This window comes from Danio rerio, chromosome 8 (assembly GCF_052040795.2).
Source record: "Danio rerio strain M-AB ecotype USA chromosome 8, GRCz13ab, whole genome shotgun sequence".
NCBI lineage: Eukaryota > Metazoa > Chordata > Actinopteri > Cypriniformes > Danionidae > Danio > Danio rerio.
Genome location: NC_141028.1, coordinates 8,533,202 through 8,556,564, shown reverse-complemented (window position 1 = coordinate 8,556,564; position 23,363 = coordinate 8,533,202). Strand labels below are relative to the sequence as shown.

The window sequence follows — 23,363 nt, the reverse complement described above, 5'->3', positions numbered from 1 at the left end:
GCGTAAAAATGTGCTGGATAAGTTGGCGGTTCATTCTGCTGTGGCGACCCCGCATTAATAAAGGGACTAAACCAACAAGAAAATGAATGAATAAATGAATAATTACTGCAAATATAAACTTTATAATTTATTGTTTAATATTATTAAATATTGCTCTGAAGATTAAATTTTAGAATAGCCTTTTTTAAATTAGAAATTTCAGGAGAAACATCCAAAACAAAAAGAGCAGAACTTGAATAAAGATGGACATCCGAGCTACCAAACAGCAACAGAACAACATTATTTCCTCTTACCATAAAAGAAATGACCTGCGTAAGGAAACATTGACTTCTGCCTGAAAATAAATGTTGTTAGTGCTATAAATACCAGCACCTCGAGGGACCAAACCTCACAACCCTGAAGAAAAATGAAGACCAAGCGCTGGATTCTGCTGAGAAAACACCCGACATTGATTGTAGAGAAAACTGAGGAGGGTTTTCGACATCATGAAGTTTCTACAGTAGAAAGAAAACCAGATCAGGAGGCGACTTAGAGATATGAACAAAAACAGAGAACTACGAAAATCAAAACTGAGTTATATATGACAGAAAGTATAAAATAATATAAATAACAAAAAATGTTTATATACTCTCACCGGCCACTTTATTAGGGACACCTTTCTAGTACTGAGTTGGACCCCTATTTGCCTTCAGAACTGCCTTAATCCTTCTTAGCATACATTTAACAAGGTTTTGGAAATATTCCTCAGGGATTTTGGTCCAAATCGACATGGATAGCATCCATGCTTTCATGTTGTTGACACCAAATTCTGTCTCTACCATCCGAATGTTAAAGCAGAAAACAAGACTCATCAGACCAGGCAACGTTTTTCTAATCTTATATTGTCCAATTTTGGTGAGTCTGTGGCAATTATTAGTTGACAGGAGCGGCACCCCGTGTGGTCTTCTGCTGCTGTAGCCCATCTGCCTCAAGGTTGGACGTATTGTGCATTCAGAGATGCTCTTCTGCAGACCTCGGTTGTAACGAGTGCTTATTTGAGTTAGTGTTGCCTTTTTAACCAGTCTGGCCATTCTCCTCTGATCTCTGGCATCAAAAAGGCAGCCACAGAACTGTCGCTTACTAGATATTTTCTCTTTTTCAGACCATTCTCTGTAAAGCTTAGAGATGGTTGTGCATGAAAATCCCAGTAGTTTCTGAAATACTCAGACCAGCCTCTCAGGCACCAACAACCATGCCATGTTCAAAGTCACTTAAATCCCCTTTCTTCCGCATTCTGATGCTCGGTTTGAACTGCAGCAGATCGTCTTGTCCTGGTCTAGAAATTAGAAATTTGCGTTCACAAGCAGTTGGGCAGGTGTACCCAATAAAGTGGCCAGCGAGTATATAAAGTAAATGCAAGAGCGTTTTTAAACCAGACCACAGTGAAGTGCTTAGTGAAGTTTTGTTAATTATATAGATTCTGTTCATCACACTTTACTATTGCAAAAATTACAGTTTATCAGTTCACTAAAGCACTACAGTGTTTAAGCATTCGTCAACAAAGTGTTCAAGCTAAATACTGTATAAATGTATATAAATATGTAAATACTATAATATATACAGTATATTGCACTATATTATAGTATGGTTCAGACAGACTAAAAATACCTAAAAACAGTATTCTTCATATGGGAGAGAAAACGAAGTAGGCCTACAGCCATATGTTTAGAAATGGTGTCAGAAAGCCTACAATCAGAGAAAATGTCTATATATACACGTTGTTGTCAAAATAATGTTGATTTCCACCTAATTGTTTAATCAGACAGTCGATTTTCCCTAATCATTCACATTCAGCACTGAATCATTTTGACTGGGGTAAAGTTAAATCAAGTATTGAGCTCTGCAGTACAATAGCGCCACCTGCTGGACACTAATTTCTTCACATCAGAAATACACCAGGATTCTGTTGTGTCAGTAAAGAAATACAGGTTTTGGACGTTTAGCTAAAGGGAAATTGTTTTGACAATAGCTGAAGAACATATAAAGACAGATCTGTTGAACCTCTGAGGATGCCGATCGATTGTATTTGCTTTTGATGAGCTTAAATTACATACAAACTTTCACATTACTTTAACACAGTGTTTTAAAAGTGAACTAAGGTTTTAATATATATATATATATATATATATATATATATATATATATATATATATATATATATATATATATTATCCCAACACCGTTAATTAAACATATATTTAATTAATCAATACTGTTATATATAGGAGTGCCTGTAAAAACTACATCACCCTTGATGCTGTGTAAAAAATTCAACCAATGTTGAGTGTTGAGATAAATATTTTATTGAGATTAATATATTTATTTATTTTTAAATCTCTTTTTATTTTCAGATTATTTTATTATTATTTCTGGATGTACTTTTTTGCATTTATTGTAATAATCTTGGATATATTTTGTGTCTGAATTTGCATTAATAATCTATGTATTCTTAATGCCTATTTTGCAATAAACTTGATATTTTCGGTAGCTTACACTAATAGTTTTATATTCATCTGTCGTTTTAAAATATGTTATATGCAATACTTTTATTGTTTATTCCGAATTTTATATATTTATTGCTTTAAATCAAAGATTGATTCTCCTCATAGCTTTAAACTGAACTTAAAATGTGAAAACTGGAGGAGTTTCAATTTCCTAGAACAGAACAGATCTTTGCTGTTTTGACACAATCTACATTGTAAAAAAAAAAATAACGAACTGAAATCGAATTGAACAGCTGCATAATGCTTAAAGGCGTACTTATACTTATGGAAATTTTCATGTCTCTGTTGTGTTGTCATGTTAAATGCTTGTGATCTTAATGCACAGCAACGTTTTAAAAGTATCTACTTCTCATAGTCGCTGCACTATTGTACAGTCATAAACATTATTGTTTTTCTTTGCAGTTTGAGGTTAAATATTGACTCTTTCCCCTGTGCTGGCTGTGTCTGTCAGCTGGTCAACACTTCAGGATTCTTTGGCTTTGACTCTCTGTGTGTGTCTGAAGGTTTTGTGCTGCTAAAGGCCAAATTCCTCACTGATTAGTCAGTTAATGACTGAGGTGGAAGAAAAGTGGAATAAGCCAGCAAACAACAAAGAGACCAAACATTCACTGATTTACCATTACACCTTTTATTGAATATCTTTTCTACATTATGCACAACTGGAATGAACATAAATTATCTTATCTTATAAGTTTTAGGTGGAATTCTGTAATATTGCCACATTCCTGAACCTATTAATATATATATATATATATATATATATATATATATATATATATATATATATATATATATATATATATATATATATATATATATATATATACATACACACACACACACACACACACACACACACACTCAGTTGTTTTTTTAATAAACGGATTTTGTTCATCAAGGCGGCGTTTATTAAATGTAAAAAAAAATTAAATTGTTAAATATTTATTAAAATGCTACTTTTTGATTGTATGTAGTTTCAACTGAAATTATTACTCCAGTCATTGCTTTTATTACTATTACCAATAATAATAATAATAATAATAATAATAATAATAATAATAATAATAATAATAATAATAATAATAATTAACATTAGAGTGATTTCTGAAGGATCATGTGACTGAAAACTGGAGTAATGAAGCTGAAAATTCATCTTTAAAATTACTGGAATAAATGATTAAATTAAATTATAATCTATTTTTGAACAGTTATTTTATAGTGCAATAACATTTCACAACTTTACAATTTGTACTTGGTGAGCAGGAGAAGCTTATTTTAAAACATTTACAAATCCTACTGACCCCAAACTTTTAACCGGTAGTGCATACAGTGTCATCTTTTGCTCAATAGCACATTATATTCTTCATCCCAGTTTGCACTATTAATGCACACCACTGCTCTGGCCATTATACTGTTGTTTACACAAAGGCCAATTGCAATAGGCACTTTTTGCATAATAAGCAAAATTTAAAGTAATTATAAACAACTACTATACATTGTTTACATCTGACTACATTACTTTACAATCAGTTTTATATATTGTTTACATTCATAGATATTTCAGCTAGAATAAAAGCAGTTTTAATTTTTTAAAAGCATTTTAAGGTCAAAATTATTAACCCTTTTTAACTATATATTTTTTCAATAGTCGACAGAACAAACCATCGATATACAATAACTTGCCTAATTACCCTAACCTGCCTAGTTAACCTAATTAACCTAGGTAAGCCTTTAAATGTGACTTTGATCTGTATAGAAGTGTCTTGAAAAATATTTTTAAACTAAAAGTTTTAAACTAGAACACAGAGGTTGGGTTTGTTGATATTTTACTAAATTTTGAGCTGAAATAAAATATAATAAAAATGTAATTAAATTAAATGGCTAGAATCATATGCATGTGTTTTAAAATAAAACAAAAATACAACAATTTGAGTTGAAACAACAAAGCATAAAATTAAATTAAATTAAATAATTTCCCAGTACTGGGTTGCAGCTGGAATGGCATCTGTTGCATAAAACATATGCTGGATAAGTTGGCGGTTCATTTTGCTGTGACAACCCCTGATGAATAAAGGGACTAAGTCGAAGGAAAATGAATGAAGATTAAAATTTAATGCAAATAATTAAATTGAATTACACTAAATCACTTGAATTAAATGTATGAGTTTTTAAATAAAATTACAATTTGAGTTTAACAACAAATTAAATTAAATACTTATAATCAAATGCATTAGCTGTTAAATAAAATAAAATAACAACAATTTAATCTGCAGATTTATGTAGTTATTACTTATAATGTTCTTAATTCTCGTTAGCATTGTAGATTTTTATCCCAGAATCGAAATGCTTGATTTGAGTAAAACACGGAGAGCATGTACTGACTCACTTTAAACACGAGATGGCACTGTATTCCTGTCAAAATATTTACATTAAAAAAAGACAGGGAAATCTTGAGCCGTTTGGAAGAGCCCATGAAAAGAAGACTCTAATGACATCCAATCAATAGACCTAATTCCTTTCACACTTTACATCTATTCATTTCTTCATTTACACTTTTCACTGATATTCTGACTTACAAAATAAAGAGCACAAAATCAGAGCATATTTATAATTTTATTTCAACTTCCAATATTGCATCCGTTTGCTGTTTATTTAATCAAACATGCATCTATACACAGTCACACTGCTCCTTGTTCAATTTAAAATGAGCTGAAACATCAGTTTTTTGGACAACCGAATTATTTTATGTTCAATCCGCTTAAATTTGTAAAGTTAACTTAATTGCTTTGTGTTTGGACAACATGTAGTTTATTGTACAGTGTTTAATGTTTCATTGATTGGTTTGTGGAGTAAATATAGCACCAAATGTAACACAATAAACGCTAATATTATCAACATTTAAAGGGATTCTTGTCTATTAAAAACCAAATGAGCTTCTCTCCCTGCTGATTCATGCAAATCTTGGATTGGAATGAGCCAGAACAGATCGACAGAATGTTCTCGCTGGCATGCAGAAGGATCATGGAATTTGTTTTGTCCAAATAAACTGGAGGCACGGAAGTGGCAATCATGTGAAAGGACTAGTTATGGTTAATCCCACACTTAAACAGCTGGAGCCCTGCAGACAGAAGCTCGGCCCTGCAACACAATGCAACACTTACTGTAACTCCTGTTTTCTCTTGTTTTGGCTATATGGATACAGCGATATGAAAGCCATGAGACATCACTGATGTGCTTTCTGCTGTCAAAGCCTTGTTTTACTTATAAACTCACTCACACTACACTACACTACACACACACACACACACACACACACACACACACACACACACACACACACACACACACACACACACACACACACACTCACACACACTCACACAGAGATGTAGCAGTTGTTGTAACAATAGAAGATTCCAGACATTCCTTCTCTTCTCATCACAGCTCATTCAGGCTCAGTTTCACCATCCATGAAAATATTACACCAATGCTGAATAATTATAATAATAATAAGTAAATAAAGATCTGCATTTCTTTTTGGTCTGAAAAAGAAAATTTGCAGTTTCATGGAAATTTTATGTGCTGATTATTTATTTTTTGTATTTTTAAAATGCACAAATTGTACACAATTGCAGAATTAAACTGCAAATGTGCTCAATGTGAAACAACATAAACAAATTGAAACTGTAAATCACTGTAAAAGGATTTATATTATTTTTTTTATATTTATAAGATGTATTTTATCAAACAATATTATAATAACACGTTTAAGGTATATGCAAATCAATCAATCAATTAATTAATCAATCAACCAATCAATCAATCAGTCAGTCAGTCAGTCAGTCAGTCAGTCAGTCAGTCAGTCTGTCTGTCTATTCTTGTTGAAATCTATTCTTGTTCATATCTATCTATCTATCTATCTATCTATCTATCTATCTATCTATCTATCTATCTATCTATCTATCTGTCTGTCTGTCTGTCTGTCTGTCTGTCTGTCTGTCTGTCTGTCTGTCTGTCTGTCTGTCTGTCTGTCTGTCTGTCTGTCTGTCTGTCTTTTGTTTTTACCTATTTTTGTTTCTATCCATCTGTTTATATATATTCTTGTTCATATCTATCTATCTATCTATCTATCTATCTATCTATCTATCTATCTATCTATCTATCTATCTATCTATCTATCTATCTATCTATCTATCTATCTATCTATCTATCCATCCATCCATCCATCCATCCATCCATCCATCCATCCATCCATCCATCCATCCATCCATCCATCCATCCATCCATCCATCCATCCATCCATCCATCCATCCATCCATCCATCCATCCATCCATCCATCCATCCATCCATCCATCCATCTATCTATCTATCTAGCTGATGTATTACCAGAGGAACTATATAATTACCACAGCAGATTACATCAAATACTTCATAGCATGGTTCAAAAACACTGTATTTACTTTAAATGCAATTTCATGTGGATATTTAGCATTTGAGTTTTTTTTAGAATCCAGAATTTTCTTGAACTCAACTGTTTTAGGCAGAGGATAATGTTATAAACAGCAAAGAGTTGTAGGAAAGCAATTGATGCAAGTCCAAAAGCATTTGCAATTTGTTGAAAGGAACGAGAAACTTCTACTAGGATGTGCACAAATGACTAACTGTTTTGAGAAATGCATGAACTGTTGTGCAAATGTAAATAGTGTTGTGAGAAACGCACCAAAGCCACTGAGAAAAACTGTATTTTAATAAATGTAAAAATTTGGAGCTTTGGTGTTGCCACCTTTGATGAATATATAATTTGCACCTTTTTTTTGGCTGAGCACCTAGTTAAGAGGGATGTGCATGCTTTTGTACAGTTTTTCATGACTTGTTTTTACCATAACTGATTCACCACAACAGATTTATCCACTTTAATAAAGTACTTTATTGCAGGTTCAAAAACACTGATTTATTATAAATACAACTTCATGTGAGTATTCAGCATTTTTATTTTCTTTTTTAGCACATTAATCTATCTATCTATCTATCTATCTATCTATCTATCTATCTATCTATCTATCTATCTATCTATCTATCTATCTATCTATCTATCTATCTATCTATCTATCTATCTATCTATCTATCTATCTATCTATCTATCTAGTTGATGCATTACCAGAGGAACTTTGGAATTACCACAGCAGATTACATCAAATACTTCATAGCATGGTTTAAAAAACACTGTATTTACTTTAAATACGATTTCATGTGGATATTTAGCATTTGAGGATTTTTTTAGAATTCAGAATTTTTTAGAACACAAGTTTAAAAAAATCAACGAATAAATACAACTTTATATCTGAAATAAATGCTCGTGTCCACGTGTTTACAAACTTCTCTTGCTTGTGCTGTGTGTTTGAGCGAGTGCGCGCGAGCCCGCGGGACAGCGCGTCATACACGCGCAGTGAGCGGCTCTTTTGCGTAACACCGGAACTGTGATGAGCGGATCGCAGCAGCAGCCCTTCAGCTCACACCATTACTGTTCATATGATTTATTCCACTTCACTCGAGTTTTCCTGCCATGACGCGCTGGATTCCCACTAAAAGAGAGAAATATGGAGTGGGTGAGTGACTTTCAACGCGCTTTTGTTTAGTTTCTAGCTCAGTTTTTTCACTTTGAAACTTGTGCTGGAGTTTGAGGAGCTTCAGCCGCACCTTTACCTGAACGAATACACACACACACACACACACACACACACACACACACACACACACACACACACACACACACACACACACACACGCACCCACACACGGTTTCATACCTGTGTGAGAAGCTGTTCCGTTATGAGACGTAATCTATTCACAAAGCAAAGGGATTTAAGTTTGTTGTCATAATTTGTAACGGACGTTAAAATAAGTAAATCTTTAGTTGTATTTAACAACATATTTATTTGTTTATTTATTTAGTATTTAGTTTGTTTCAATGACCTGTAAAGCACACAGTTATTCTGGTTCCTGCAGAGTTTGACAGGACAAAACAGTTACAGTAAATGCAGCTGCCAGTGATACAGTCATAAACAGCATTTCCCTTTCCAGTCATGTTAATCTGTGCACATGAGCTCAGGTTAACACACCCATAAAGCCTTTATCTCACACTGCTCATTGAAATAGAGTTGCTGGATCGTTCTGCAAATGCCCTTATCAACACCAACAACAATAACACAATTTGCATACATTTGTGGTTAGTTGACATGACTTCTAAAGTAGGTTTAAACCATGTTGCAGACATTTAAATGGATAGTTCACCCCCCCCGAAAAAGAAATGTACCCATCCTCTAGTGGTTTTAGGTTAAGTTTTTTTTATACTCACACATTCTCAGACTTTCTCTTTAATGATGTAATTTCATAAAATTATTGTTTGCAAATTATAAAGAGAAAAGTCATATTAGCAGCCAAAGACTATCAAAGTAAACATTGTTCACAGTTAAATAGTGCTAATGTTGTTTTGAAGTCATATTTACTTGCCATTTCTAACCAAATATTCAAAGTAGCATGGTAAATAATATAGTAAGCATGTCACAAGTTGTCACAGAATGAATGTGCAAATATAAAACTAACTTTACCTCAATCTCAAGGGGTTCCTTGTTGAACACACGATATGATATTATGAAGCAGGTTTGTAATCAGTAGTCATTGACTTCCATACTAGGAAAAAATACAATGGAAGTCAACGTAAACCATTTTTCAGCATTCTTGTTTTTGTGTTTAATAGAAGAAACCCCAAAAATGTGTAACTGATGAGTGAATCGGTTTTAAATTTGCACATTTCAGACATTCTCTTTAATAATAAAATTTCATAAAAGTATTGTTTGCAAAATTCTAAATAGTGAAATCATTTTAGCAGCCAAAGACTATCAAAGTACAACACTGTTCAGAGTCAAATAAATAGTGCTGATGTTGTTTTGCTTTCACACTTGCATGCGATTTCAGACTGAATATTGAAAGTGCACTAAAAATACTGTGTATGTTCTACCTAAAAATTGAGCCAACTATTTGCATAAGCTTTTTTTTTTAATATATCAAACTTGTTTTATTTTCATTTGTCCTATTAGACTTTACATGTTCTCAACTTGCACTTTCAAGTAACATCAACATTCAATTAGTAGTTTTAAGTTCATCACACATGTTTTTTTTTAAGTAAAATGTACTTATTTATTCTAATAATCCACACGGTATTTTAAGTTACTCTTATTCAGTGAAACATGTGTCCACGGCTGTGGTTTGCTGATCAAATGAAAAACAAAAGACGAGGAGGAGCCGAATTCTGCCGCCTTTTTCATATCAAATTTAAAGGGAACTGAGGCGATAATTTAGTGTACATTTCATGAGCTAGTCACAAAAATTTTAGGGGGGCTACAGCTGCCCTAAAATAGGCCTAGCAACGCCCATGTTGTAGCCTATTGCCAGTGTCGTTTGTTGTCTTTCTGTTTAGACTGTCAATTTGGCCTGTTTGCAAAGCATTGGATCCATTGGATTAAATTTATATTGGATTCATGACATTTTTTTCCAACTGTGGCTGAAAACTGAAATACTGTTAAAAAACAAAACAGACTAATAAAATACTGTGAACATTACTAATAAAATAGACTAATAAAATAATAAAATACTGTAAATATTACAGAAAATACATGTAAACCAAAATACAGTCAAATCTAACAGAGTAGATGACATAGCCGCTATTGACCTCTTCGACCCATCCTGGCAAAGAACAACACAGACCGGCCACCTTTTTTTAAGGTTTGCAGACTGATTGCTAAATGAAGATTTGTGTGAAGGAGTGTCAAAACAGTGCTTCGGTGATTTCATACTAATCTTGATAGTTTCTAATAATTAGGAATAAATGGTTTCTGTTTGGTAAACATAGCTAAAACAATAAAGTTTGAACTGCTTGAATGACATCTGTGTTTTACAAAATGGCAGGGAAAATGTGTCAACCCAATGAGAAAGGGTTTACACATTTGCAAGACATGTCTTCTTCTCTGCTGGGAAAGTGATGAGGAAAATGGAATGGACCCTAGTTTCTTTAACCAGGGAAAAGCAAACAAGAAAAACTGTAAAGTGGTCAAAAATTAATTTACCAATTTAGCAGACGTTATAAATAATGTCAATATCAGATATTTATGGTGTAAAGATGTGTTTTACAAATGAAGAGTACAGATGCAAACGCCAAAAATGAGATAATGACATTGAGTGAATGCTTTAGGCACGTAGTACACCATCGACAAATAGATTTGCTTCAAATCATCCAAATCCCAAATGCCTGTCGGAGCATTCAGACATAACAGTTTGTTGACAAAAGCCGCTAAACGCCACCTGCTTTGACAGCAAAAGCCGATATATCCCGAGAACCAATCATAAGACGTGAATCGAATCATATGTTTTCAATTTAGCAGCGTGCTGATACGCCGGCTTTTATTAAGAGACTGTTTTATTCTACTTCGATTTTGATTTTAAAAGATGGAGTTTGATGAACTGAATGAGTCTGTCAGACTGTCAGTTAATGGTAAATGAAAACGTCGCTTACCTCAAAAGTATTATACGAAAATGAAAACACACTGTACAGTCCGAAATGTAGCATGCATTTATAACATTTTGTTGCGCATTGACGCTACTTTAATTGAGTCCGATTTACTACACAATAAACGGCAACTCCATTTCACGATAGACAGAGTTAAGATGCCATTCTTTTATCCTACGTGGATGCTATAAAGATAAACAAGAGACCAAGACTAAGGCATTCTTTTTTGCCCAGTAGGCCTACCTTGTGTTTTATTTGTTTACTTAAGCAATTTTTTTAAAAAGATAAATATAATGTATAAAACTATACATTATTTATATTACTCCATAATACTCATAGATCTGATAAGCTTTTTATATTAATGGACAATGCACAGATATTGCTGTTTCACAATGTTTTTATACTATACATTGAATCTAAGAGGCTTAGTTTACAATGTTGCTCTACTTGCATTAAATCTGCACTGTAAAATATTTGACCAGAAATTTATTGTAAATTACTGGCTAATAATTGCATTACTTTCACAGTAAGGTACTGTATGTGAGTTTACAGTAAATTACTAACAACAATAGTTCTGTAAATATTTCTAAGTATCAAAAAAAGTACCTGCACTATTATAAACGTTAATTTGTATTAATTTCTATGTTGAAGAAAGTAATAGCAATGTTTGAATTCCTATAACTAACGTACAAAAAATATAGCCATTTTACAGTAATTTGCTGTAATCATGATGCCTTACTTTAATTTCACAATAAATATCTTAATGAGTAAAATTTAACAGTTAAATCTAAAATGAAAAATGTAATTGAAAATGAAAAAATTACAGTAACATGTTGTGAAATTCTGGAAATTTATTACAGTGTAAATTCCAAATATCAGAAATGAGCACAAATTGTTAAGATTTAATTAATGTCTGTTTTAATGTCATAGATTAATGCACTTACTTGACAGATTTCATTCAGTTTCCTTCTGCTTTTTTCCTGGTTTATCATAGCGGAATGAATCGCCACTTACTTTACAGATTTTTTTTGGTGGTCTGTGTAATGTGTTTCATGTTTGGTAAAATAATTTCTAATTGCTTCTTTAGTCATTTTCAACTAACTACACTCTCTTGTCCCAATAGTTGGATTTAGAGGTTTTTGCAAAAAAAAAGCACTAGTGGATTTGGCTGGTTTTGATGCAAAAGAAAATGTTCCTTGTTAAAAACCAAAGAATTGTCTAAAGTGACACTTTTGGGGAAAAAAAGCTATTTTATTTAAAAGCTAATAACCTTATCATTACATATAAAATGAAACTTCTGAACCTAATTATAGGAGCAAGTTTTAGATAGAAAATGCTCATTTACAAGAAAAGAAGTCTGATGGATTTACAGGGTTTTGCATCTGAACTCTTCAAATGTTTCATCATTGAATAGGCTGTTTTGAGTGGGATGGCTTACACAATGAAAAAATGATTGAGAAGTTTTAATTGATCAACAAGCCCTATGCAATTAGTTTTTTGTCCATACTACAGAAATTTGTGTTTACTGTTTAATGCACACATGCGCCAAAGCATTTGCAGTTTGATTAAATCAATAAGAAACGCCACTCTAAAGTGAACATAAGCTAATTGTTCAGAGATCTGAATTTGTTGTTTTAATATAAACATTTTAATCGAGAATTGAGCCAAAGCAATTGAAAAAAACTGTAAATTAACCTGTCACAAGTTGTCAATGCTAAAAAATAAATATAAGTGCAAATACTTTACCTCGCTTGATTGACGACAGAATTTTAATTTTAGGGTGAGCTATCTCGTTTAACCTCAAATGGTTGTAACTTGCACTTTATTTATCAAAAGGGAGACGTTTGTTTTCTTTTCAGATGCATGTTCGTAATGCAGCTTATTATTCCAGCTATTTAATGTATGTCACATGCGACTAAAATAACTTCAGTGGATAACTTTAGCTATACCTGTAAAACTGAATCGACTTTAAATGCACAAAATATCACAACACCGTAAACGCTTTGCTAGTCTCCAAGTAATTCTCCAGTGTCTATTTTCTGCATGATTTTCACAAATGAAGAAAGTAGATTACTTCCAGCAACACGTTCAGCTGTACTTGCCTCTGAAATATTAATTATAGAACAAATCTGATCGCTTCTGTGTCTGCAGAGGGACTTAAATGGAATGTTTAATACATTCTCTCTCTCTCTCTCTCTCTCTCTCTCTCTCTCTCTCTCTCTCTCTCTCTCTTTCTCTCTCTCTCTCTCTCTCTCTCTCTCTCTCTCTCTCTCTCTCTTTCTCTCTCTCTCTCTCTCTCTCTCTCTATCTATCTGTACATGTGTATATACAGTTGAAGTCAAAATGATTAGTCTTCCAGAATTATTAGCCCCCTTTATATTTTTTCCCTATTTTCTGTTTTCTGATTTCTTTCAACACATTTCTAATCACAATCGTTTTAATAACTCAGCTCTATTAACTGAATTCTTTTATCTTTGCCATGATGACAGCACATAATATTTTACTAGATATTTTTCAAGATACTAGTATTCAGCTTGAAATGACATTAAAAGGCTTAAATAGGTTAATTAGGCAGGTTAAGGTAATCAGGCAAGTTATTGCATAACAATACAGTCTAAAAAATATAGCCTATGGGGGCTAAAAATTTTTTTACCTTAAAACTGCTTGAAAAATTAAAAACTACTTTTATTTTTGCCAAAATAATCATTTACAATTCACATCATTTAAATGATCATATCGCAATTTAGAATAATGATTACGACAAGCATTTGATATGTTTCTTTTTCTTTCATAGTTAACACAAAGGGTCGTGCTCGAAAATAAATGTTTACTGGGTCAGTATAACAACTCTAACCTATATAATGTACTGTGTGTTAAATAAAATGCAAGAGGGAATCTGATAATGACATGTCTCATTTTACCAGTAAAAAAATAGTCTAATAATGTTGTGGCGCAGTGGGTAGTACGATCGCCTCTCAGGAAGAAGGTCACTGGTTTGAGCCTCGGCTGGGTCAGTTGGCATTTCTGTGTGGAGTCTGCATGTTCTCCCCGTGTGGGTTTCCTCTGGGTGCTCCGGTTTCCCCCACAGTCCAAAGACATGCGGTACAGGTGAATTAGGTAGGCTAAATTTTCCATAGTGTATGTGTATGAATCAGTGTGTATGGATTCCTCCCAGTAATGGGTTGCAGCTGGAAGGGAATCCGTTGCATAAAACATATGCTGGATAAGTTAGTGGTTCATTCCACTGTGGTGACCCCTGATTAATAAAAGCTAAAATGAAAATGAATGACTGAATAGTTGCATTCTGATGTCATCACTTTACTGTGCATTAATAACCAGGACAAATTTAAACTCTATTTAACTCCACCATTTTAAGTCTGTACAAAATTTTGCATTTAACCAACAGTAGATCTACACATAGGCCTAATATTATTATTGTTATATGTTTGACAATTAATAATAATAGCCTACTCATATTAACCTTTATTTTACATCTAAAGAATTGTGAGAAAATCGTGATCTTGATTTCTTAATTCTTATTTTAGCCAGAATCGTGCAGCTCTGAAGTGTAAATATTTCTTTACCTAACTTTATTCCCTCAGTCTTGGTTCATTTCTGACACTGGTTGTTGCAGATGCATTTACTCTGTTGCTGTGGTGCAATACTTTTCTTAGTGTTTATGCCAAGAAGGGTCAGCTGGCCAGTTTTACAGCACACAGGGGCGATTGTTGTTGTTGAATGCTCTTAAGGGATATGTAATCTGTTGGTCAGACTTCAAGCAGTCTGATTCATACTTTGTTGGTTTTCCATTCTCCTGCGGACTTTGGCATACGTTTGAGGAATTTGAATTGAAAGGTGCGTTTGCGTTCAGTCAGGAATTGTAAATAAAAGTGGAAATGCACATATTTTGTAGCATGTTTTTGTTCTGTTTTAATTTTATGGTCGAATTTAATTTGAATGATGAACTGCTGCTGTTGTTCAGATGGTTGCTGGGAAAAGGGTTAAAATAAATAGGTAAAAAGTCATTTCAAAGGCTGTGTAAAGAGCTCTCTTAAGACTCAAAGGCCATATTAAAGTCTCTTTTGTTTTGACTTGCGCGTATATGTTAGATCTTTCTGTAGTTACTTGAAGGAAGCAATTTATAATAACATTATCAAATAATTGTAAATATTACTGGGTGGGCTGTGCGATTTGAGGTAAATATCAATTGCGATTAAAAAAAAAAATTATTATTTTTTTAAATTATTATTATTATTATTATTATTGGGGTGAAGCAGTGGCGCAGTAGGTAGTGCTGTCGCCTCACAGCAAGAAGGTCCCTGGGTCGCTGGTTCGAGCCTCGACTCAGTTGCCATTCTGTGTAGGGTTTGCATGTTCTCCTTGCATTCGCGTGGGTTTGCTCCGGTTTCCCCCCACAGTCCAAAGACATGCGGTACAGGTGAATTGGGTAGGCTAAATTGTCCGTAGTGTATGTTTAGTGTGGATGTTTCCCAGAGATGGGTTGCAGCTGGAAGGGTATCCGTTGCATAAAAACTTGCTGGATAAGTTGGAGGTTTATTCCGCTGTGGCATCCCTGGAATAATTAAGGGACTAAGCCGACAAGAAAATGAATGAATGAATTATTATTTTTAATTAACTACTTAATTAATTTTTTAATTAATTCATACATTTTTTTAATTAATTAAAAAAATTTTAGTTGGCGGTTCATTTCGCTGTGGCAACCCCAGATTAATAAAGGGACTAAGCCGACAAGAAAATAAATGAATGAATGAATTTATTTTATTTTATTTGTTTGACAGATACTGTGATTGTGACAGCTCTTAAAAATTACCTGTTTTTTGTTTGGTGTCTGTGACTTTGAAACCAAAATATTCCCGACATGCAGTTTTTTTTTTATATATATGAAGTTGTCTCTTCATGCTTCTGAAGCAGCAGATACCATTATCCCACTTTAGCTGTTTGTATTCTTTTTTTGAAATTGTGGACGTTCAGGCAGAATGAAAGTGTGCTCACTCAATTGGCTAGTAAGACTTTCACACACAGATGGCAGTCATGCATTTGCTTTAGGCGGGGGAAATTAAATAATACAAATATATTTCAGGGTAGGTAGTGCTGTCGCCTCACAGCAAGAAGGTCGCAGGTTCAGGCCTCGGTCAGTTGGCATTTCTGTGTGGTTTGCATGAGTTTGCATGTTCTCCCTGCGTTCGCATGGGTTTCCTCCGGGTGCTCCGGTTTCCCCCAGTCCAGAGACATGCGGTACAGGTGAATTGGGTAGGCTACATTGTCCGAAGTGTATGAATGTGTGTGTGTGCGTGTGTGTGTGTGTGCGCGTGTGTGTGTGTGTGAATGAGTGTGTGTGTGTGTGTGTGTGAATGAGTGTGTGTGTGAATGTTTCCCAGAGATGGGTTGAGGCTTGAATGGCATCTGCTGCGTAAAAACGTGCTGGATAAGTTGGCAGTTCATTACGCTGTGGCGACCCCAGATTAATAAAGGGACTAAGCCGAAAAGAAAATGAATAAATATGTCATATCGCAGCCTCTTGCGATTTAACTCATCGCAGTGTTTCAAATTGGGATTTGATTTCAATTAGTTGATCGCACAGCCATTATACAGGGTGAAACACATTGTTATGATTACCATAGATCAAAAAACATGTCTAATTGACAAAATTTGGTCACACTTTATTTTGATGGTCTGTTTGTTGAATTTAAGTTACACTGGATCTGCATGCAAACTAATTTTTGTTAGTTTATAAGTAGACTGTTAGGTTGGGGTTAGTGTAAGTTGATGGAGACTTGCAAAGTTTCTTATAGTCAGTTAAATGTCTGCTAAAGGAGCAGTATCAACAGACAGTAAGCAGACAGTCTATTAATACACAAATGGACCATCAAAATAAAGTGTTACCCAAAATTCCTAAAATTCTACTTTAATGATGGATTCATTTTTCAAAATCTGTTTTGCTTCTAATTATTTATTTGATTTAATACAGGGTTTTTCAAAGTCTAAGACAGTGGGCCTCCCTTTTGACACAACTTATCCATCGGCGCCCCCCTCCTCCCAAACATGCACACACACACACACACACACACACACACACACACACACATATATATATATATATATATATATATACAGTATATATAAAGACACAGATGTCAGACTGTTAACTCACTTTTATCATCATTCGCATGAAAGTGCAATTATTTACAGAGTAATAACAAGTATTTTAATATAACGTTTTTAAAACTAGGATGATGGTTCAATATGAATAGAAAAGATCCAAGAACTGTCCATCCCAGTCAAAACAGTCGAAGTTTTGTGGGTCTCATGTTTCATTAGCCAAAATATTTTGACAAACCACACATAAAGGTTCATCAGCTGGTCCTGTCCACATAAATCCTAAACTCAAATACTGATCATCATATCGTCGTCTTTTGGGTTTAAGCCCTGAACTTGAAGGCTTTTGTGGCGAGGGGGCGTAAGTGGATACACCTGCGGTGCGCACCGGGCCCGGACATATTTTACTTTTGCTTGCCGTCACTGTCATTAATAATTCACTTTAAAACTGCATCGGTTCTCTGCCCCCTTCTTCCCGGCGGCCAAAGGGCCGTGAACTTCATTACAGCTTTGAATCGGTGTGGGGGGGGGGGGGGGGGGGGGGGGGGGGGGGGGGGGGACTCAGAAACCGACCCATTGTATTAGCAGGCATATACCTGTATTGGCGGGCTTGCCAAACAGAAGCGAATTCACAGCTATGGCCTTCTGGGTAAAAAAGGTTTTCTTATATTTGACTTGATTTGCTTTGTTTAATTAAAATGTTTAAATAAAATAAAAAATACATATAATAATTAAACTTAATAATTATATTTTTTCCCGCGCCTCCCCTGACATGTTCTGTCTCCCCCCAGGGGAGGCGCGCCTCACACTTTGAAAACCCCTGATTTAATACAAATATATAGCGGCGGCACAGATGCTCAGTGGTTAGCACTGTAACCTCACAGCAAGAAGGTCGCTGGTTTGAGTCCCAGCTGGGTCAGTTGGCATTTCTGTTTAGAGTTTGCATGTGTTGGCGTGGGTTTGCTTAAGGTGCTTCGGTTTCCCCCACAGTCCAAAGACATGCGCTATAGGTGAATTGCATGAACTAAATTGTCCGTAGTGTATGAGTGTAAATGCAAGAGTGTCTGGGTGTTTCCCAGTATTGGCCTGCATAAAACATATGTTGAAATAGTTGGCGATTCTTTCCGCTGTGGCGACCCCTGATGAATAAAGGGTCTTAGTCGAAAATGAATGAATGAAATTGGCCTTAGTGTATGAGTGTGTACGAATGTGAGAGTGTAAGGGTGTTTCCCATTACTGGGTTGCAGCTGGAAGGGCATCCGCTGTGTGAAACATATGCTGGAATAGTCAGCTGTTCATTCCGCTGTGGTGACCTCTGATAAATGGAGACTAATCTGAAGGAAAATGACTGAACGATGAATGTTGTATTTGTTATGACACTGTTGTGTCTGATTTCTGTAAATATAGAAAATTATACATCTAATTTATGATTTTCTGATAATATAAACATAATTTACTGTGCAATTTAAAAAAAAATTGCACACAGAGATTTCACAAATAATAACAAAAACATAGTAAGTAGCAAACTTTTGAAGAGGAATGACTGAAATGGCATTTGTTCCTCGACTGATGTTTGTTTTGTTTTTAACCGTCCAGTATTACAGCGAGCACAAAGAACATCTCTGTTGTGTTTAATCGCACACAATCATTCTGTTATGGCCATGACTTCAGCACAATTTCCACATGTCACTAAAGCCACAAGGTTTTATTTACACCGCCCAAGTAAAGTGCGAACACACATCTGTTCTCTGAAATGACCAAAGTGAATGAAATTGCTTGCTTATGGCAACATGACAAGCGTCTGTGTGCTAGTGTGTAACCTGCCCGTCAGTGGTGTCATAGAAGAGTGCTCACAAAGAGCGGTCAGAACGAAGCCTGTTAGCACAGCCCAGCATGCACCAGGACTCAACACTGTGACACATCTATGGCCCAGACCACAAATCACACGCTCAAATAGTGCCCAGTGTGTGAACTGAAGCATTGTGATGCTTATTTTAATATAATGCCCCTTGTATGCTATTTTTAAAGTCTCCTAATTTGGTGTTGGAGGTCTTCTGGAATGGGTTTACATTTATTCAATGTAAAAAAATGGTTTCGTTTAAAGATGTTTCATTATTTGTTTTCATTCCTGATACTGATTTCAATACCTGGGCTCATGAAGGGTATCTGCCGATACAGAGAACTGATCCGATACCTGGGTGTGTATATAATGGCCCGTTTCCGCTGAGTGGTACGTGACTATTGAGGAGCTTTTATGGTTTCCATTGTCAAAGAGTGCCTAAAAGTCAACCGTACCGTACCACTTTTTGGTCACCCTTTGCAAAGGGTACCAACAGGCCTAAAGGGTATACCATAAGGTGGAGATAGAACGCTGAACGCTACTGATTCCCAGAGAAGCGTCACCCGCAGAAGCAGGAGAATACAGGAGAGCGCCGGTTTTAAAAACACAGCCGAGACATTGCACTGTAATAATACATACATATAATAACAAGCCATGGTTGAACTGAGCTCCAACAAACTTTGTTGTCGTCTTGATGTACAGCCACATAGCCAAAAAGGACAAAATCAGCTGTGTCCTGTTGCTGTTTTACAAGGCCGTCTAAAAAGTGTGAGCGGTTTCACTTTCTCCAGGGAGCTCGCGATCACATCTATATTTGAAATAACAAACCTCTTAAGCTGATGATAATAATGTGCACATGATTATAGAAGTGTTTTCTGACACCCGATCCTTTAGGGCTGCGCGATTATGGGAAAAATCTTAATCACGATTATTTTGGTCATGATTGTAATCACGATTATTCAAAACGATTATCAGTTGAAGTCAAAACTATTCTCCCTTGTCATGTTTACCAGCGAACAACCACCAGATGTCGCTGGTAAACACACACACACACACTTAGAACTACACTTTTCCTGGACTACAACTTCATACATGCTCTTCGCCCACACACCTGCTTTCTCATTTAGCTTGATTTACATTCACACCTGAGGACTTTCAGAGACTGATTACACACAGTATTTAAGCAGCACACACACTCATTCACATTGCCGAGTCTTGTTTACTGTTTAGTGACATTTCAACGCGTTTCTCCGTGTCTGAACCTAGCTTTGTATCCTAGTTATCTGTTTTAGCCGCCTGCCTTTCGACCCATTGCCTGTTTACTGACTTCGACTCTGGATTTGCCCGCACATACCTGTTCATACCTGTATTGACCATTGCTTGCCTGACAAAGATTAAACCTGCATATTGGATCCTACCTTCTGTTGTTGGTGTCACTCCCCGGCGTTACAGCCCTCCTATGATTTTTGCAATGAGGCATTTGGTTACACCAATTCTGTCAGGAGGAATGGGCCAAAATTCCTGCAAACTATTGTGAGAAGCTTGTGGAAGGATATGCAAAACATTTGACCAAAGTAATAAAGTTTAAAAGCAAAGATAAAAAATATCCAGGGAAATGAATGTAAACTTATTACAGAAATTAATTTAAAAAATTCTAAAAAAAAAAAAAATGCTCTCATTATTCTGGCATTTAGCAAATGTAAATCATTTAGGTAATCCTAACGAACCTAAAATAGTAAACGTTTAGTATGATTTACCATCAGACATTTAAAAAAAAATGGGTGTTTTTTTTAGAGTGTTTGTAAACTTCTGGTTTCAACTGTACATAAGTTTGCAAAAAAGTATTATTTAAATTATTCATTTTGTTGTTGAAAAAGAAAAAAATACAATTTACCTAACAAGGAAAGAAAGGATATGGGTGATGTTGGTTAAACTTGTTTGCATCACTGAACGTTTATCCAACAGCAACTGTTTTGCTGCTGGAATGGCATCCAACAGCAATACAGGGTTAGGAGTGTTTACATTCAGATAGGCCTCGAATCAATCATGCAAGCGTTGAGTTTAGTGAAGAACACTGATATCTCGTTGATTTAGTTTAAAGTTGGATGAAAATGTGCTGATATAAAATAAACATTGCCATCAACAAACAACTTAGAAGTCTATTTAATGGATTTACCATTGTTTTACTGAAGTACCATGGTTTAGTGGTTGGATTGCTGTATATTGACATATTAAATGTAGTAAAGGAGTACTGGAATATAATTACAGTAATTGCTGTTATTAAGCTAAAGCAGTTGTAATTATATATCCAGGCTAGTGCTTTTATAGTTATCATAGAAATTTTATAGTTACTTTTCAGTAATGAGAATGTGTGTGCTATTACACTGATCTAAATGTACAGTAAAGTCAGAATTAGTACCCCTCCTGAGTTATTAGCCCCCCTGTATATATACATAATAGTTTTTATTAACTCATTTCTAATAACTGATATCTTTTATCTCTGCCATGATGACAGTACGGAATATTTGACTAGATATTTGTCAAGATACATGTATTTAGCTTAAAGTGACATCTAAAGGCTTAACTAGGTTAATTAGGCAAGTTATTGTATAACAATGGTTTGTTCTGTAGACAATCAAAATAATTTTGACCTTAAAATGTTTCTTAAACAATTTAAAACTGCTTTTATTCTAGCCGAAATAAAACAAATAAGACTTTCTCCAGAAGAAAAAATATTATAGGAAATACTGTGTAAAATTCCTTGCCCTGTTAAACATCATTTGGGAAATATAAAAAATAAATAAATTCACAGGACGACTAATCATTTTGATTTCAAATGTATGTTATTGTAGATGACAATCTTTTTTTTTTTTTTTTAATAAAACCATGCAATTAAAGGCAGAACATTTAAATACAGCTGTTAAACATTCATTTACATCTGAGTCATGTCCACAAAACTATGAGATGGAAAAATGTTTCATGATTTGATGCATTTTTTTTTTTTTACTAAAAATTAAATGTTAACAAAAAAAAATCTGTTTTAATATTTAGGATTGGGAGATATATTATGATTTTTATTATTAATATAGATGTACTAAATGTATTTATGGAGTAATGATATATAATTACTGTAATTGCTGCTATTAAGCTATAGCATTTGTGCAGTTGTAATTATAGTGCTTTTCATACAATTATAATGGAAACCACATAATTATATTTCAGCATGGTAATGAGGCGCTATATGTATAAATAAGATGATCTATATATAAGATATTGTGGATTACAATGTTTTTTATCTATTTTTTTAAAGGCGGAATAGACTTTTCTTTTCATATATGTTCTTACTTTAATGAACAAATGTACATCTGCGTCATGTTTAATGATGAGATATCACCCATGAGAACATGAAGAAACTAAGAAATACTTTTTCTATGATATTTTGTTAAGGGAAAAAAGCCTGCCAACATATTTTAACTTTGCATTTATAAATATTAATTTTCATCTTTATAGATATTGTACTATAGATTTGTAAAGGGTTCATCTGGATGATGTGGTTTTAACATGTTTTGACTATAAAAGATTTATTTAAATGAACAATTAACCGTCTGACTGCTCCAGCTATCATTCAAGACCCGAATCTGCATTTAAATATGAAAGACATAGAGGTTTGACATTTTATAGTGATAATTATCAATCTAGACTGATATAAAAAATTTTAAGTGATCAAAGTGACCATATCACCTAACCCCATACCCTGGCTTTATGCAATTGGTTACCAACCTGTGTATGTTTGTGCACATTCTCTTGGTTTTGAGTAGTACCAAAGCAGTTTTTTTAGCTTGTAACAATTGCAGAACCATTTTTGTGCTAAACGTGCTATAGGACAATTATAAATGTTTATTATAATATTTTTTCATAAAAATGTATAATAATATTTTCAGTTAACAGTTCAACTGTCTGACATTAAAATTGACATTAAAGAACTGGCAGATAAAAGGGCAGTTTACATTAAAAGTATTTACAAGACTATTAACATTTATAAAAGGATTTTTTTTTCATCAATATGTATTAATATTATAATTATTAATATTAGATTTGATATTATTTAACAATATTGTGTTTGTTACTTTTTTATTATTATTGTTATTTGTCTGGTAATACAACTCCCAGGTTTTGTGAAGGGTGAAAAAAACAAAAAATAAAATAAGATATTTTACATACCCAACGGCACCATTGAGTATTTTTTTTATTTTATTCAAATTTATTTTGTAATATTGTTTTTTATAGTAAAAATGTTCA

At 34.1% G+C, this 23,363-nt stretch overlaps 1 protein-coding gene across 4 annotated transcripts in view; it reads left to right on the top strand.

The window, feature by feature from the left end:
* Window positions 1-8,005: 8,005 nt before the first annotated feature.
* The window catches only part of dock5 (dedicator of cytokinesis 5), a 174,983-nt gene continuing 159,625 nt past the window's right edge, over window positions 8,006-23,363 (top strand). For 3 of the 4 annotated variants that reach the window (XR_015497246.1, XR_015497247.1, XM_087263788.1), the window contains exon 1: window positions 8,006-8,150. Coding sequence is in view for 2 of the 4 variants with exons in the window: in XM_087263788.1 (XP_087119914.1) it covers window positions 8,108-8,150 (43 nt within the window). In the remaining 2 variants the exon portion in view is untranslated. 4 annotated transcript variants of the gene reach the window in all.